The sequence below is a fragment of the Diabrotica virgifera genome, chromosome 1 (genome assembly GCF_917563875.1).
Source record: "Diabrotica virgifera virgifera chromosome 1, PGI_DIABVI_V3a".
Lineage (NCBI taxonomy): Eukaryota > Metazoa > Arthropoda > Insecta > Coleoptera > Chrysomelidae > Diabrotica > Diabrotica virgifera.
The window spans coordinates 299961417-299980901 of record NC_065443.1 but is presented as its reverse complement, the minus strand read 5'-3'; the positions used below and the strand labels follow the sequence as shown (position 1 = coordinate 299980901).

The window sequence follows — 19485 nt, the reverse complement described above, 5'->3', positions numbered from 1 at the left end:
GTTGTAGAATGTTAAACCATATGAGTTTGGTCCGTCTCTACTTCTTTGGAGCCTGATGTAGGGCAGTATTAAGGCATGCTTATTTCTGGTTTCATATTGGTGTACATCCTCATGTCTTTGATGACAATCTATATTTTGTTTCACATGAACAAGACTCTCCAGAATAAATAGCGAAGGCAGAGTTAGTATGTGCAGTGCAACAAATGCTTGCCGACATTCTTTCTGATAGGACAGGTCAGCAATTATCCTTACTATTCTTCTCTGAATACGAAAGGCATCTTTGGCTCCAGCACTGTGACCCCATGCCAAAATTGCATAGCTGATGTGTGAATGACAGTGCAAAATAGGGCTGTTGTAAAGTGAACTGAGATACACACTCGGAAAGTCTTCTAATCAGAAAAGTTGTAGTTCCTAACTTAGCAACAAGGGACCGTGTATGAGCCTTCCAACATAGTCCCGCATCCAAGTAAACTCCCAAAAATTTTATTTGTTTGTCTGCATCTCCGGATGGAAGCTGTCTTGTTGAAAAAATCAAAGACTGGGTTTTATTGATGCCTCTATTGCTGCCTTACAATCCCAATCTTTGCAGGTAATAGTAGTATCATCAGCAAAAAGAGTAAATGAACGGGTAAGGTCTATCTGTGGAAGATCATTAATATAAATTATAAACAAAAGTGTCCCAATATTGAGCCTTGAGGTAATCCAATATTTATAGCTCTCTCTGCCGACCTCACTCTACCCACCTGCACACTCTGCTTTCTATCGGAGAGATAGCTGGAGATCATTGCAATGCTACTATCTCCAAACCCATATCTCTCCAATTTCCTGAGAAGCAGGTCATGTGAAACACAATCAAAAGCTTTGCTCAGGTCACAAAATGTAGCCGACAGATAGCAGCTCTGCTCGAAAGCCTCTTGAATGTTCATCTCTAAGGGTCGATTTCTCATACCTGCGTTAATCTATGGTTCAGTTGAACCGGGTTCACGAGTGATCTCCGGTTCTGTTTGGAATGCATTTCTCATTGCGCGTTCATGTCAGTGCTCGTTCTACAGCTTTCGAGAAATGCCAATAGATGGCAAAAGGTAAAAAACTGTCGCCATTTTGAACTACCTTTTTTATGCTGTTTTTGAATAAAGTTAAATTTAAGTATTTATAGTCAAATAGTCATTTTAATAATTATAAATAAATATTATAAAAACACAAATAATGTTATCGTTTATCGTTAGGCTTAATATAATAAAATAGGATATATTTATATTATGACAGCGTTTCGTGTTAATACAACGCATGCGTAGTCCATGAAATCATCTGAACTGAGTTCTGAAATCTTTGAACGGCCGAATTTCACCGTTCAAGCATCGTTCAAGTTTAAACTGCCATCGGTTGAACGGGAATTGAGAAAGACGATTTTGACTTTAAACTGACGTTTACTAGAAGTTCAGGTTAAACTGGAGTTGAACTCGATATGAGAAATTGGCCCTTAGTCCATGATGGCTTTTGTCGTATTTAGACCCCTCCTAAAACCAAACTGACTATTTGTGAACAAATTTTTGGATTCACAGTACTTAATAATCATTGCTGCCATACATTTCTCAAATACCTTTGATATTATAGGAAGGAGTGATATTGGCCTATAATTGGATGGGTCATCATTGTCACCCTTCTTATAGATCGGTACCACCACTGCTTTTTTGAGCAGATCAGGAAAGATGCTTTCCTTAAAGCAGTGATTTATAAGTGTTGTTAATGGACCAGCAATGAGATGTTTCACTCCTTTTATTATGTTAACCGAGAATCAAAAGTAGTCTCTACTTTTCTTGTTCACCATATTTGTTAAAATGTCTCTGGTTTCAACGAGAGAAACATCTTGGAAGAAAAATTCTTCCCCAAACATGGTGACATTAAAATCCAAGGGATTGAAAAAGGAGGGTTGAATCTGGGTTTGCAAGTTACAGGCGACATTAGTGAAGAAGTCATTAAATTCATTAGGTGTAATTTTTGTTTCTAACTTACTTTTAGACTTGTTTCTGTGTTCATTGATGATATTCCACATACACTTAACTGGATTGGATGCAGTTGAAATAAGGTTATCATTGGCCCTTTGTTTAGCAGATTTTATTGATAATTTGTAATCTTTTTTGTGATTTGCTAATAGAGTTTTCTGAGCCAATGTAGGAAACTCATCATACTGCTCCTTTAGTAAGTGCAGTGTTTCCCTCATGGACTTTAAATCATCGTTGAACCAGTTTATTAGTCGACTTTGATCTCTACGTTCTTTATAGGATTTTTCAGGAAAAGAGTGTAAGAAGGCCTTACTTAATTCATTATGAAATGCAAAGAATTTAGCTTCAGCAGGCAAGTCCGAATCTTTTAGAAATTCCCATTTTAAACCTTCAACATATGAGAAAAAAGAACATTTACCCTTTTGTGTAATTGGTCTAAAAACAAGTCGATGAAAATATCACTAGTGAATAAACAAAACTTCAGGGGCGAAATTTACAAAAAATACATCAATATTTATCATAACATCATATACATATAACGTATTGTATGTATAGTGCTTGCCCCCCCCCCCAAACAAAATTTCAAATGACGCTCCTGCACAACTTGTGATTTAAAATTATTTCAACTTAAATGTTATTATCATAAATAGTGTTATGCTAATTTGCAGATATTTTCTGTTGGATGTGTTAAACCACATCCAACAGGAAGTTTTTTCATTAAAATTCCAATTTTTTATTCTTCAAATTAAGTCTTTGTTACACTATAACTGAGCTATTAATATTAAAATGCTGTCATATGTCATATCCATTAAAAATACTTTCAAAATGATTAATTTTTAATTGATGCCCCAATAAATTGTTATGGTTTGCTTTATATTAAGTTCTGAAATATGTGATTTATCTACCCTCATTAAAATACGTTTATTGTCCAAATTGTCAAATTAGGGCCGTTTGCACCGACTATATTAAGGCTAGCTTAAAATTAAGGCCCGCTTAAAGTAAATATTTTCATTGCACCTTATGTCAAACTCGATTTAAACCTCACTTAATTTAAGCCATAAAATTCGGCGGCTTAAGAAAACTTAAATTAAGTGTGGTTTAAATCGAGTTTGACATAAGGTGGAACGAAAATATTTACTTTAAGCGGGCCTTAATTTTAAGTTAGCCTTAAGAGGAAACAGTAGCGATCAACAGGTAGCGAAAACTCGTTCCAAGATTGCGAGTCTGTAATTTTGAATATTTTTTCGAGATATTTGGCACACGTATTCGTAATATAATAAAGAATGGCGCTACAGAGCCCAATTTGAAAAATATATTAATATGTGGAAATTACTCTGTAATTAAATAAAATATTAAAAAAACTAGCCTGTACCGCCATTAAGAAGAACAAAAAATACACTTTATTCAAATAAACTTTTTTATCCGATGCCTAGATTTTGTGTCATTTTGGAACTACTAAAATTTTTTATTTCATTAGTAGTTCCAAAATGACACAAAACCTAATTAGGCATCGGATAAAAAAGTTTATTTGAAGAAAGTGTATTTTTTTGTTCTTCTTAATGGCGGTACAGGCTCGTTTTTTTAATATTGTATTTAATTACAGAGTAATTTCCACATATTAATATATTTTTCAAATTGGGCTCTGTACCGCCATTCTTTACTATATTACGAATATGTGTGCCAAATATCTCGAAAAAATATTCAGAATTACAGCCGCAATCTTGGACCGCGTTTTGGCTACCTGTTGATCGCTACTATATCACCTTAATATAGTCGGTGCAAACGGCCCTTAAAGGTGCAGTCTCTCTTACGCTATTGTGCGTTCGACGCAAGCAGTGTTCTGCAGCGACTGCATGCGTCCAATTCATAAAACACTTAAAAATGAGAATTTGTAGGTTATCTACACGTGTTCTATGAAGAAGATAGTATTTTTGTTGACAATATAAAGCTTTGAATTTAAATTTTTGTTTTTATTTAAAATAATATGCAAGCTAATGGCGATGCTAGACTCATAGAGCTAATTTTTTAGTGACAAGAGCTATACATATCAGCACATAATGATTATCACAATCATCATTGGTTCTACAACCCGTTGTGGGTCTTTGCCTTTTCCAGAATCAGCTTTCATTCCTTCCTATCATTCGCCTTGGTTTTCCAATTTCGCACTTCTAACACTCGCAAATTTTCTTCCACCTGGTCCTTAAATCGTGCTCTAGGCCTGACTCTTCCCTCACTCCATCCGGTCTCTGGCTATAAAAGTGTTTCGACGGCTCCACCTCATGCATTCTCTCTAAATGACCTAGCCACCGCAGCTTGTTTATTTTTATAGATCTTTCAATACTAGGCCCACTGTAAAGGTGGTAAAGCTCAACATTATAGCGTCTAATACGCCATAATCCGTTTTTCTGCACATCCTTATAGATATGTCTTTGACGACAGCAAAACAGTCGTTTACATAAATTATAAATATAACTTAATTTAAACAGCTAATACAATAAGTATTATTGAGATGCCGCTGTTTAGGTCAATATCAGCTGTTCTATCGCATGCTTATAAATGCACAAGAGAGACTATCCAACCAGTGCATTAGTCGCTTGCGACTGCTAAGCAACAGTTGCATAAGAGAGACTGCACCTTAGGTATACTGCCAAATATCCTGAATATCTCTGAATTTTGAAATTTTTTTCTTATGTAGTTAATTTTTATTTTAGGATTGCCTCAAGAGAAAGAAACTGCGGAAATTATGAAGAGACCTATACGTCAATCTAAGACAAGTAATTTGAAAAACGATATGAAATTGAACACTGAGAAAAAACCACATAAGTGTGACGTTTGTTCTAAGCAATTTATTCAAGCGGGTAATTTGAGAACACATTTGAGAGTGCACACTGGAGAAAAACCATACAAGTGCCAAATTTGTTTTAAAGTATTTTCTCAGTCCAATGCTTTGAAGCAACATATCAGAACACATACTGGAGAAAGACCCTACAAGTGCGAAATTTGTCTTAAACAGTTTGTTCAATTAAGTGCTTTGAAACGACACAAGAAAGTTCACACTGGAGAAAAACCGCATAAGTGTGAAATTTGTTTTAAGCAGTTTAGTGCTGCATGTCATTTGAAAACACATTCGGTGGTGCACACTGGGGAAACACTTCACAAGTGCAAAATTTGTTTTAAGCCATTCAGTACAACAGGTACTTTGAAATTACATTTGAGAGTACACACTGGGGAAAAACCTCATAAGTGTGAAATTTGTTTTAAGCAATTTATTCAACCATTTAACTTGAAAACACATTTGAGAGTACACACTGGGGAAAAACCTCATAAGTGTGAAATTTGTTTTAAGCAGTTTACTGAAGCAAGTAATTTGAAAAGACATTTGAGAGTGCACACTGGGGAAAAACCTCATAAGTGTGAAGTTTGTTTTAAGAAATTTAATCAAGCAAGTTCTTTGAAAACACATTTCAGAGTGCATACTGGGGAAAAACCTTATAAGTGTGAAATTTGTTTTAAGACTTTTTCTCAGTCCGGTGGTTTGATTCAACATACAACAACATACCATGATGCATATAAATTCATTTAGTAAACACATGAACTTTCAAGGAGAAAAATCTTAGAAGTAGAGCTCCATTTTCCCGGTTCCTTTTGATTCCCCGGTATCGGTAGTCGGTAATTTGGATTTCCCAACACAACCCCTGGAATTTTGGATTTCAAAACCACCCCTACGTAATGGCTCCCAGTACTGAGCCACATTCCACTACCCAAACTACGACGCATACACGCACTTACTAGTGAGTACAGAAAGATAGTTGATAACGAGAGCCTGCCAGTCCATCAAGATATACAGTGCTAGTCAAAAGTCCGTACCCCCCCCCCCCTCGTATCTTTTGAACGGCTATAAATATAATAGTGAAATTTAAAGGGAGAAAATAGACGGACATAAGCTTCTTAACTAGTCATGACAGGTGACGTAATTATGACAGATGACTTTACAGCGCCAATGTGACAGATAATTTTAAATGGGACCTTATGGCAAGTGATACCTCGTTTGAAAGGTATTGAAAATACTATTCAGTCCTACTAATTTTGTTTGAGTTTAAGCTAATTTTGGTGAATAAATAAAATAAATATAAAATTGTAGTTTCGCATTTAACTAATAAAAATTAAAAATTCCGCAGATAATTACTTGTCAAAAAGGTTGACGTTGACGTAAAAACTACTAGAGAATTGAAAAACGTCAATTTTTTTGACAAAAAAGCCATAGGCGGACATTTGAATTTTTATTAATTAAATGCGAAACTATAATATTATATTTATTTAATTTATTCACCAAAATCAAAATCAACTAAAATCCAAAAAAGTTAGTATGACTGAATAGGTATTTTAAATACCTTTCAAACGAGGTATCATTTGCCATAAGGTCCCATTTCAAATTATCGGTCACAGTGGCTCTGTAACGTCATCTGTCACTATTACGTCACCTGTCATGACTAGTTAAGAAGCTTACGTTCGTTTATTTCATCCCTCCAAATTTCACTATTATAGGTATAACCGTTCAAAAGATACGAGGGGGGGTACGGACTTTTGACTAGCACTGCAGATGCTGCCAACAGTAACCGTCTACGCTCGAAATGACCACCAATAAAAATAGCAAAGATTGCTGTGGAAAATGAGTTCAATTTAACTACCACATGGACTCAAGAATGGATGGAACAACAAAATAGCAACCTACCCTGAATCACACAAAAACCACCAGGTTTTAACTTACTTACCACGCAACACATGGACTATGCTGAACCGAATCAGAACCCAACACGGCAGATGTGGTTACATGATGCACAAATGGGGTAAACGATCATCCCCACTCTGTGAGTGTGGACAACCACAAACCATATGTCACATCACAGAACAACGTCCCACAAGATCATATCATAGCAGGTCAGAGGATTTCCTAATGGCGACTCCAGAGTTGATAGACTATAATATAAATAAGCTAGATGTGCGTTTGTAAACCTATGTATTATTTTTATACAAAATATGTGTAAATGTGTCAAGTGCCATACGATAAATAAATGGATTTCCCGGGAATCGGGAAATTTAAAAATAAAAAGAAAGAAAATGCTTTTTCCACCTACCTCTACCGAAAGTATACTTTTCCTCCCTAGGGAGCAAAGTTGTACTTTTCCTTCCTAGGGAGTAAAAGTAAAAGTGACGTCATGGTATGTCATTGATGAAATAACTTATTGACGCCCTATACAATATTCTATTATCTATTACGTAAGTATCTATACATTTTAACGTTTATTTGTAGAACGCCCTGTATTTTGCAGAATGGTAAAAAACAGTAAATTGTTATTTTGGTTTAACAATGTTTACATTAATAATTTGACGTATATTTGACCGTTGACAGTTCTACTGTACCTACTTGTTAGTTTAAAAATGAAAAAATGATTTGTTATTTGAGGAAGGTGGAAAATCATATGTATAATATGGGAGTAAAGTGCCTTTTCCTCCCTTGTATGATTACTGTCCTCCGCTACGCGTCGGGCAGTAAACTTCATTCTCGTAAGGAAAAGTTTCCTTTCCTCCCTTGTTATACAAATAGCTATTTTTATTTTATATTATTTTTTCAATGCAATTAGAGTCCATCTGCGTAGGATTGATATCACAACATTATAAATCATTATCATTATAAAAGAGCGCCTCATTATAAATTCAAAAATGTGTCCGCATCGCTATAGCGTCATTCAAAAAATTTAAGCGACTCTTACGCAGTTCTTAATTACAAATGTGTCTTTACTCGCACCTTTTCTCGCATCCTCTCTGTATTATGGCTTCCAGTTAGTAGATAATACTGGCTATAATACAATTGTTCGAGGGCACATTTAATAATGAACATAAAAGATTTGTCAATTCAGTGACGGGGAATTGGATATAAATGTTTGAAAAAGGAAATTTTATTGTATTTTTGATTTTTATGATATTACATGAGTTCTTTTTTAATCATCGTATTATCAAATGTGATCTCTTTTTCTTTTAACCAATTAATTAGTATTTTATACTTTTTCCAACTTTTTCGTCAAAGTTGTAGTTTTTCAATAAAAGGAGAATGGTAAAGTTTGTTTAGCAGAAAATGGTTGACTTCAATTGGTGCGGTCGTAAATATTATTAAATTTATCTGACTTGGCCCATTGTTAAGACCGGTCTCGAGCGATAAGCGGACGAGGTAGACAGAGTAGGTCTTTTGACAATTAACACTGACTAGGCGATATTCCTATAATAAAGCAAAGGATCCACTAAATTTTTACCTGAAATATGTAAATGAAACATATTTAAATTTTACCTGAAACCGGGCCTTTTATACTATTATCTAGGTTAACCCAGGATGTTTTAATTGAAGTCAACCATTTTCTGGAACAAACTTTAACTGGCATCCGAAAGAAATATTCTTCAAGTTCATCTACAATCATGATACTATAAATAATAAGATAATATATTGCACATCCGGAAGTCGTGACGTAACTGGAGACCGGCAAGTTCGTAATGGTTCGTAATCATTCGTAATGTCCGATTACTTTGAATTGTTCGCGGTTGTATTTTATATTTTATCTTTGACAGTTATTTTGACTGGAATCTCGACACTAAATTCTTTTCGAATACATTGAAGTTTAATGTCATTTTGCTAATTGAATAATTTCATCACATAATGCATACAAATCCCATTTAACTTTAATAAGAATTCAAATTCAACTTCCGGTCTCCAGTTACGTAATCAATGCGCAAACTCGGACTTATTTGAGCTACGGGAAAATACTATATCTCTTTATTTATAGTATCATGTCTACAATCATTTACTCATGATAATCTTTGGTGGTTCTTTAAGTAAATTCTAAGAAACCACCATTTTCAAATCCAATTTTAGTAATTATTAGTTAATGATCAATTCCAATAGGTGGGTTCAAACCAGAGGAATAACTTCCATAAAAGCCTGTCGCAGATTGGTAATATTTTTATCAACCCAACAATTTGAAACAGTGTGTTCTTCTTTTAACCAGGTTTCATCCAAATAATAAATTATTTTTCCTTTTGTTTGGAACCTTTTAATTGTTCTTAGATATTCCCATTTCCAACCGCCAATTTAATCTTTGTCAAGAAGTTAAGCTTTTTTGTTACATTTTTCCATTGAAAAACTATTTCCCTTAAGACACTTCCACAATGTTGTACGCATAAAAACCGTTAGTTCGTCGTCTTCTATAATACTATTACAAATCTTGTCGATGATATTTCTTTATGTAAATAAAAAGAATGAACTTTACAACACACAGTAGTTTTAACGAAGTTATCAGTTTCCATAAGTTTCTTTTCGATGGATTTTTGGGCTAGTAGGTTGTTCCTTCATCTTTCCTTTCTGTTAGAAATCGATAAATTGTTGCTTCTCTAACTCCAGTCATAACTGAAAACTTGAACTACAACCAACGATTTCCTGAAGAGTAATGTTTGGAGTTTTGTGAACTAACGCATCATGCACATTCAATATAATGGTTTTTTCCAGTTGAGAATAAGAACTTTTGCTGACTAGTTTTTGTGGATTAAAAATATATGGTATAAGTTCTTGGCTTGTGGCAGGTGAGGCATTGACGATCTCTGGAATTGACCGAGCAGCTTGGTTTTCTAGCCAAAGTCTTTTAGGCGTCTGTCAATCACTGGAGGGTTTTGAATTTTAAACTGTCGCAGAGAAAATGTTGAAAAATACTTTTTTCTACGGCCGTGCTAAAACAGCCACTTTCCCGCATGCATTTCGTTTCCGAAAGTTGCACTTTTCCGCACGCGTTTCCGAGATAAGACTCTATTTTTTGTGGCTTTTTTCCAAACGTACGGGCCTAAAAAAATATTGTTCCTAACTCATGCGGAAAGTATCTTTCCCGCACTCGACTGCTTGCCCGAACTCCGCTATCACGTCGTTCGGGTCAACGGCAGTCTCTTGCGGGAAAGTATCTCTTTCCGCACTAGTTAGGAAAATAACTATTTTATTATACCTAGTAAATAGATAAACAATGTTTTAAAATTATTTTTATTTATAAACATATTTTCCGTACCTATATTAATTTCCGATATTGTCAAAAATAGAGATATTCTTGAACAAGGAGCACATTCTTTACACACTTTCTATACAACTAATAAAATTTTATATCTGATGGGATTCAATGTATAGACCTATAGAGATTTTCTTCCTTATTAGACTTAAGGATTAGAGGATCATCATCATCACGTATCGCTACAACCCTGGGTGGGTCCTGGCTGACTGTACAACTTTCTTCAATTTGTTCGGTCTTCCATCAATCTAGGGTCAAATGGAACATGGCCGTGCGGTGCGATGATGCGGTGAGGCAGCCGCATCAGGCGGCATCACAAGGGGGGCGGCATAATCAGTAAAATCAAAATACAAATTGAGCCATTCAATAATTGAAAATATATATAGGACCAAGTTTCAGCCGAAAATATTTAACTGGTAAAGGTTTAACAGAACTTATTTTGACTAATTTGGAAAATTAGTTCTTGATTTAACACGGCTCAGAGGACAAGCCTATGATAACGGAGTTAATATGAAAGGAATACGAAATATGCCACCTTCGCATGCCACCTTAGTCATAAATGATGCAGCGTCTTCTTCTACAGAAACAACAAACTTTTTTTTGTATTATGTATACAAGAACTGTACACTTTTTTCTGGTTTTACAAAGCGTTGGGAAGTTCTGAGAAAAACATGTTTCACAACTAACACTAAAACCGTTGAGTACTACTAGATGGATAAGTCGAATAGATGCATTGAAACCTCTAAGATTTCAATTTTGTGAAATATATAATGCCTTATTCGAAATAATAGAAGACGTCAACAATGATTCAGAAAATAAAGTCAAAGCACGAGGATTGGTAAAAAATATTAAAAATTTTTGTGCCATGTAGTTCTTTGGCATGTTTTATTTCATATACATAAATTCAGTCTCGAAGATGTTGCAACATGTAACTATAAATTTGTCAGAATGTGTAAAAATGTCAGAAACTAAGGAAAAAAATGAAAATTTACTGATTTGGCTATGACCAAATGAAAATTACTGATAATGAAATTGTAGAAAATCGTGTAAATAAGTTCCGAATTTCCTGCTAAAAATGAATATTGAGGCAAGAGAAAAATGCGTCAATTTGATCTGTGGATCAGCTATCAACAGAAGAAGATAAATTTAAAGTAAATTTTTTCATCAATATTTTAGACAATGCCTTTAATTCTTTGAATGATCGATTTTCGCTTTTTGAAGTTATACTTCTTTACGGGCGTAATGACGGTGAAATTTTATATGGGAAAACCTAGCGACCGGGCGCATGCGCATTATAACTTTGTTCTTATTGGATGTTCAAATGACATGACAAAAATTATCCAATATGGCAGCTGTGGCACAGCTGTGGGACTGTGCATGGTTTGGTTATAATGTATGCTTGTTGCGTTTTAAAATTTGTAGGAAGAGAAACAACAAACAAAAAGTTAGTTAATGGTTATACTGCCTTTTTAAATAGTTTTCATATTATATTTTTGGACTTATTTACATAGAAGAGATGATTGTTGCATGCCAATGTGAAAGCTCATCAAACTGTGCCTAGTATGAGTGCCGCAGATCTCGCTTATTCAAAGCTAAAGAATCTTTCACTGGTAAGTGTTTTATAAATAGTTGATCAAATTTTGTTATGATATTTGAACATAGCCACTTTGCACGACGCAAGTGATTGCGAAATTTATTAGTCGTTATACGGGCTCCGATACCTACCTTGAACCTACCAAAATACATAAGTAGTATGTAATACTTTTATTTTACACCTTAATATTCACCTAATATATTGTCTTCTTACTCTATGTTTTGTTGTATTTTTTCAATTCTAAATCATTTCAATTCAAAATCAAAATAATTTGATTTACATAAGTTAAAAATGTCAAAAGGTTAATCTGTTTAGTTAGACGATCTTCGCACATAATGACAAGCTGTCTCTGTGGCGAAGTTTTAATGCGGGTGAATCCCAATACAACGCAAATACCAGCCGCGTGGTAAGTTGGTTCGAATCCCAATAGAAACTTTTATTTTTTTATTTTTTTTTATACATTTTATGATTGTAAGTATATTTATTATATAATTTTATTTTCAGAAAATACGTATTTAGTTAAAAAAATTTCCGACAATTAATGTTCAGAAATCATTTGTGGCATTTTTAATGTGTTTTTTGGCACTGTTTTAATAAAAAAATTTGAGAAGTAGTAAGTATAAATTAATTTAATATTTAAATAAAATATAAATAAAAAGTATATTAATTTCGTTTATAATCATATAATAGAAGTATAACTTCTTACGTGCGTACAAAGTACACACACATTCTTTTTTTAGAAACTCAATAAAAATTTTAAATTTTTATATAATACTTTTAAATTGAGGGAAATATAAGAAAAGGGAAAAGAGAAAGATGATAAAATACTAGAAAAATACTAGAAAATCTTCATTCAATACTTTTCATAGAAAAAGAATCGGATATAGAGGCGATTTTCTAGAAGAATTATTGCATGATTTATCCCAAATGATACCATACTCCATGAAACCTTTAGAGATTTTGAGCTATTTGTGCCAAAGTAAAGAATAGAATAAATGTCACCGACGAAATGTAATCACCGACGTGCGTTTTTTTCTGTCACATGCAATTTAATGCGTTAGAAAGAAATCGAAAAACTGTGACGCACTGAAAGATCCTCATGAGAAAAAGTATACATATTTCATTTAATTTAAAGTATGTTTTGTTTTTAAAATAAAAGTTTTCGTTCATCTTGTGTAATTGCATTTAATAAAAATAAATACTAGTAAAGTTTAAATAATATTTAGGGGGCGGCATTTCGAAGACTTGCATCATATTGAAAAGATGTACCGCACGGCTCTGAAATGGAATGTTCATTTTTCGGAGATATGCTTGGATGCTATCTCTCCATTGCATTCTGGGACGTCCGAATGGTCTTTTGCCTGTAGGAAGTGGCCTGCCCATCTTAGTCGCTGTGATTTAATTTCTTGGACAATATCGGTGTCATTGTAGAGTGCTTTTAATTCGATGTTGGTTCTGATGCTATACTGGTTTGTGTTAATGTCGTGGTGAGGTCCGACAATTTTTCTAAGTATTTTTCTATCAAAACGTTTAAGCTTTTCTTCGTTTAATTTGGTCATCGTCCACGTTTCGCATCCATATGTTAGTACAGGTCGGACGATGGATTTATAGATTTTGATCTTGGAACTTCTTGTGAGATTTTTTGATTTTATAATAAGCTTATCCAGTGCGAATAGACAGCGATTTGCTGATTGGATTCTGTGTTTTATTTTTTCAGTTATATCGTTGTCAGCTGTGATTATGGCCTCCAGATACTTAAAACGTTGTACTATTTGGAAACTGAAGGTGTTGACCGTCACATTTTGTCCTATCATGTCGCTTGGTGTCGTTCTGTTTATACACATATAATATATAATTCGTCTTCTCTTCATTAATCCTCATAGCCCTACTTCGGTTGTTGCTCCTTCCACCTTGTTGAAAAAGGCATTTGTGGATAGGATGGATGAGTCTCCAACGCGATCAGTGTCATCTGCGTATGTTAGTAATAAATAACTTGGGACCTTAAACCGATAGCAGTTCTGTTTTTATTTCGGTCGACCTCATGGCTTTCTCTAATACAAGGTTAAAAAGTAGTGGAGATAACGCATCACCCTATTTGAGTCCACTGTTGATTTCAAAGCTATCAGACAGTTTATTATTTACACGTACTTTTGATATTCCACCCTCCATACAGACTCTAGTCATCCGAATGAGTTTCTTTGGTATCGAGAACTCCGCCATGCAAGGCATTCCATAGTTGACTTCTTTCTACGCTATCATTTGCCTGTCGAAAGTCTATGAAGAGATTGTGTATGGGCACGTATGGGTCTGTTAATACTCTCATCCCTTTTCTAGAGGATGTCTCAGCGTGAATAGTTGATCTATCGTCACTATTGTGGATCTGCAAACCTATAGGTTTGTTCCAAAACCGTCATGAAACGATCACGAAACTGCGCAGTAAACAAAATAACACGTATAGGGCTTTTCATCGATTGTCATTTGTTTCGAGCTTCTGTCAAATGTTGTATAATCCATGTATAAAATTCATATACACGGATTATACGAAATATGACAGAAGCTCGAAACAAATGACTGTGAATGAAAAGCCCTATTGACATTACACCCCGATGCATTGGGTGCATTCAGCAGACACAATCGCTAACTAATCGATTAGTGATTTTCTGCTGAATGCCACATAAATTTGACATTTAGCATGTAAATCACAAATCGATTACTAATCGATTAGTTAGCGATTGCGTCTGCTGAATGCACCCATTGAGTGGCAAAGTCTATCCTTTTACACATCTCTGATTGCCTCCCAGCGGTGACATAACGTCAACGTCTTGAAATGCCCTATTCGACAACAAGATTAACCTATAAATAGTTTTGTTTTTGTTAATAAAAATAGTAAATTTATTGTTGAAAACCGTCAAATCTCGTTTAAGCTAATGGAAGTGAAACAAGAATTTAGTGAGGATACCTTTAACAAAGAAATATATTCTAATGAGGTGAATGATACTCTTTTAGACAGCTTCAAAAATGAAATTAAAAAGGAGCCCAATAGAGAAAATACAAATGATATATTATTTGATAATCCAGACTTAATTGATTTGTCCTTATTAAAGACTGAAATAGAAGAAGATGAAAAGAAACTTACGCTATTTGAAGAAGAACAAACAAACGAAATGGGTAAGTAAATAACACAGAGAATATAATGTTTACACAGTTTAAGTGTAAAATTTAGTTTATTTGACGTTTCGACTTCCACTTCGGACATTGTTATCAAAGTACAAAATAATTAATGATTTATTTATTCTTAATCATCATTCTCTTTGTCTTATCACTATGTGGGGTTGGCTTCTCTAATTGCATTTCTCCACACAATTCTATCTTGGGTCATATTAATATTAAATTGAATTGGACATTTTGCCTTTTTGGCATATTAATATTAATCCCCTTGTCCAACATGTCCTGCCTTATCGTCTCCCCCCAGGTCTTCTTTGGTCTTCCTCTCCTACTCTCCAGGGATCTGCACTTTAGCAATTCTTCGTATTCGAGATTGATGATTTATCCATCCACTCTTATGGATTCTCATTCATTGGATGATTAATGTCTCAACGTTGAACATGACCAAACCATCTTAACCTAACCTAAGGGATTCAAGATGGCCGCCGCCGATAAAGTTCGGGGTTTAGATATCCTAAAGAAACTTTGTAAAGGTTGTAGCAAAAATGTAAAATCTGGTGTGTGTTGTGCTAAATGTAATTCAGTTTATCACTCCAGTTGCGCAGAGAGAGCAAAAACGTGCTGCAGTGAAAATATTACTGAAAATTTTCATGCTGAAAAAGGTGATGTCAACCTAACCTCAACTTCAATAGAAGAATATTCTTTAAAAGAAGAAAATAAATTATTAAGAGCAACAATACAAGATAAAAACACTATAATAGTAGACAAGGAAGTCTTAATAAAACTTTTGAATGAGAAAATAGTATCTCTAGAAGAAAAAATGAATCAGTTACAAAAAGATAAACAGATGGACAAAAAACAGCCCAAGGGTAATAAAATCAATAGTCTTGTTGTACCACAGCAATCTACCTTGATTTTAACAAAACAACAAGAGGCTTCAGCAGACAAACATGGACAACTTCAAGGAAACTCTACGAAAATTAATGAGAATGTCATACAAGGTCAGTCAAAAATAAATGAACAAGTTGTTAGTTTAGAAATTATGAAGACACAAACTCAGCTAATAATGAATGATGTGTTAAACATTAATAACGACGAGACAATAAAACCTGATGATTCAAGACTAACTGTTAAGTCTTCACATGAAAATCTTGTAAAACAAACTCAAATTAATAATACAACGAATCAAAATGCTCCATCATCGTCAAGTAAAAATCAACATATGGATGGTTGGGAAACTCAAAGAAAAAGGGGTTTCTTAAAAAATAAACGACCAGCACCCATTCAAGGCAAAAGAAATGGAACTTCCAATCTTAAAATTGCCCCCAGTGTGTCTAGTTATAGTTGGATTTTCTTGTCAGGTCTCACTGACGATTCAACAGCAAAGGATGTGCAATCATACATGCAAGAAAATGGGGTTCAAAATAGTGTCATAGAAAAGTTGCGCACAAAGAAAAAGTTCATTAGCTCTTTTAAAATTGGAGTAACACAAGAGAGCGTGCCCACAGTCCTAACTCCTGATTTTTGGCCAGTTGGTCTTTATGTTAGTGAATTTTTAAACCTGAAGAATCTAGCACCTCAATAGATAGGTTAAATAATCAACTTGAAAAAATTGCTTCTGACCAGGTGTGTATAGTGCACCAAAACCTTCAATCTATAGGAACAAGTCATGATGCTCTTCAAGAATTTCTAAACGATGAAAAAAATGTTCTTGCTATGTGTGTGAGCGAACATTGGAAAACCATCGATCAATTGTCCACATATAATTTGGTGGGATATTCACTGGCATCAGCATTTTGCAGGCAAAATGGATATGGAGGCACAGCAATTTTTTTAAGGAATGGTATAGAGTACGTACATAGAAGTGACATAACCATATTTGGCGATGAAGAATGTTTTGAGTGTTCTGCCGTAGAACTCTCATTTTATAAAAAAAAGGTCATAATCATATGTATATACAGAACAAGCACAAAACCTGTTCATGACTTTTTAGTAAAACTTGAGTCAGTTCTAAACATACTACTGAATGAGCAATGCACATGTTTTATTGCTGGAGATTTTAATTTAGATATAATGAATGTTAAGGACAGTAATGCTAAAGATTTCAGTGAATTGTTGCAGTCTTTTAATTTTGCTCCTTCTATTTTAGAATATACACGGGTAAGTAGGACTTCTCAAAGTTGTATTGACAATATTTACACTAATATAAACGTTTTTGATGCAGAGGTGGTAGGCACTCATATGTCTGACCATACTGCCCAGAAGGTGTCCTTTACTTTGCAAATAAGTGGAAAACTCAAAAAAGTTAAAAAAAGAATTTTTTCAATTACAAATAAAAATAACTTCAAGTCTATGCTTTTTAGTCAAAAATGGGACTCAGTGTTTTTTACCCCTGAATCACTGGTAAATGAGCAATGGGATGCTTTTGTCAGTATTGTTGGGTCTACCTTTGATTATTGCTTTCCTATAGTCTCAGTTCAGCAAAAATGTACGGCAAAAAAAATACTAAAACCTAATCAGCAGGTTGCTGCATGTAAGAATGAGCTAGACATCCTTCTAGTGCTTAGTAGGTCTGACAGGGTCTATAGTGAGGCTTACAAAACAAAGAAGCAGGAATACAATCGTCTCCTGAGCGATGCAAGAAGTGCTCATTATGAAGAGCGTATAAATAACAGTGAAAGCAAATCAAAATGCGTTTGGCAGATTGTTAGGGAAATTAATGGTACAGTTACAGAATATGTCGATCAAACTTCGAATATTAGTGGTAAGCCTGAGGATATTTGTAATAACTTTAACAAATTTGTACTTCATGCAGGTCCTAATTTAATAAAAACTCAACCTCAAGCCACTTTTTCATGCAGTATTCCATATAACACCAAATCTTTTTTTCTTATACCAGTAACTATTTCTGAAATTCTTAATATCATCTCAAAGCTAAAAAATAAAAAAAGTGCAGGTTATGATGGGATCTCAGCGAATCTGTTGAAACATTGTGCAGAAGAGATTGCAGAACCATTGTGCCACATTATTAATAACTCTTTTAAGTATGGTATTTTCCCTAACCAACTAAAGTTAGCTCTAGTGAAACCTTTACATAAAAAGGGAGATAAAACCAAATTGGAAAATTATAGACCTATCAGTTTACTACCGACATTTTCAAAAATTTTCGAAATAGCAATGTGCACAAGACTTATAGCCTTTTTCAATGATGACCACCTAATTGCTGAATCACAACATGGATATCTCAAGGGAAGGTCTGTTGAAACAGCTACATACGAATTCGTGGATAAGATTTTGAATGGATGGGAGAACGGGGAGATTTCCTTGGGAATGTTCCTGGACTTATCAAAAGCGTTTGACAGCATAGATCATCATATTTTGATCAACAAACTAGAAAGATATGGAATTCGTGGCCCTGCTCGGGACTGGATAAGAGATTACCTCACTGACAGACGACAAAAAGTTATTATAACTCGAGAAGGACAACAGTTTTCTTCAGAAGAAGGGAATTTACAACTTGGTATTGCTCAGGGCAGTGTCATGGGACCACTTCTTTTTGTTTTCTACATTAACAATCTTGGTAGCGAAATACTGAGCAGTGAGTCTCACCTTGTGAATTTTGCAGATGATGCAAACTTATTAACATTAGCATCAACGTTTGAGGATCTTCTGAGTATTTCTTCAGATCACTTAAAAACAGCTCAGAATTGGTTCTTAAAAAATAAATTGGTTTTAAATACTGAGAAGACTAACTGTGTTTGTTTTCACACAAAGCAAAATAATGAGATAATTCCAGAGGAGATTGAGTTGGATGATCAAACTGTTGTATTATCAACAAATACAAAATTCTTGGGTATTTACATAGATCAACATCTAAATTGGTCAGAGCATCTGTGTGTTCGCAAGAGAATCAACATGGCATGTTATTCATTACGAGTAATGTCTAAGTATTTGAATTTACAACACCTTAAGACAGTTTATTTTGCAAACATCTACTCAGTGCTCAGATATGGTATTATTTTCTGGGGCGGAGGAACTGATGTTGATAGAGTATTCATTGCTCAGAAGAGAGCAATAAGAACAATGCTCAAGATAAAAGCTCGAAGGACCTGTAGGGGAAAATTTAAGGAGTTAAGATTATTAACTGGCAGGGCTTTATATATATGAGTGTTTACTGTTCCTGTTCAAGAATAGGGATAGGTTTACACATTTTGAGCCAAAACACAGCATACCCACTAGGTATGTAGGGCTCAATTTTCCTATACATAGGCTAGTCGCAACAGAGAGAGGACCTACATATTCGTGTATAAAATTTTTTAACAAATTGCCTCTTAGAATTAAATTGCAACAGAATTTTAATATATTTAGAACTGAAATAAAAAGCATTTTATTGGATTTAGAACCATATTCTGTGTATGAGTTTTTAAATCACACATTTTAACTTTTAACTCATAGTATTTGTAATTGTAATTTTGTATGTATATTAGACACTTATTATTCAATTGTGACAATTTGCTGTAAGTGTGTTGTTTACAATTTTTTTAATAAAAGATATTTTGAATTTGAATTTGAATTTGAATTTGAACCTATGCTCTCTCATTTTGGCATCAATTGGTGCCACACCTAAATT

The 19485-nt window shown here is 34.2% G+C and overlaps 1 protein-coding gene across 3 annotated transcripts in view; it reads left to right on the top strand.

Moving 5' to 3' along the window:
- LOC126885630 (zinc finger protein 239-like) overlaps positions 1-19485 on the top strand; it is a 47314-nt gene that overhangs the window by 9077 nt on the left and 18752 nt on the right. The window contains exon 2 of one of the 3 annotated variants that reach the window (XM_050652259.1): positions 4715-7926. The exons of 1 other annotated variant lie outside the window; for it this stretch is intronic. In XM_050652259.1, the coding sequence (XP_050508216.1) occupies positions 4715-5586 (872 nt within the window). In that variant the 3' untranslated portion in view covers positions 5587-7926. Of the gene's footprint in view, positions 1-4714; positions 7927-14467; positions 14859-19485 lie in introns of those variants that run through there. One more of the 3 variants, XM_050652263.1, reaches the window with a different exon arrangement.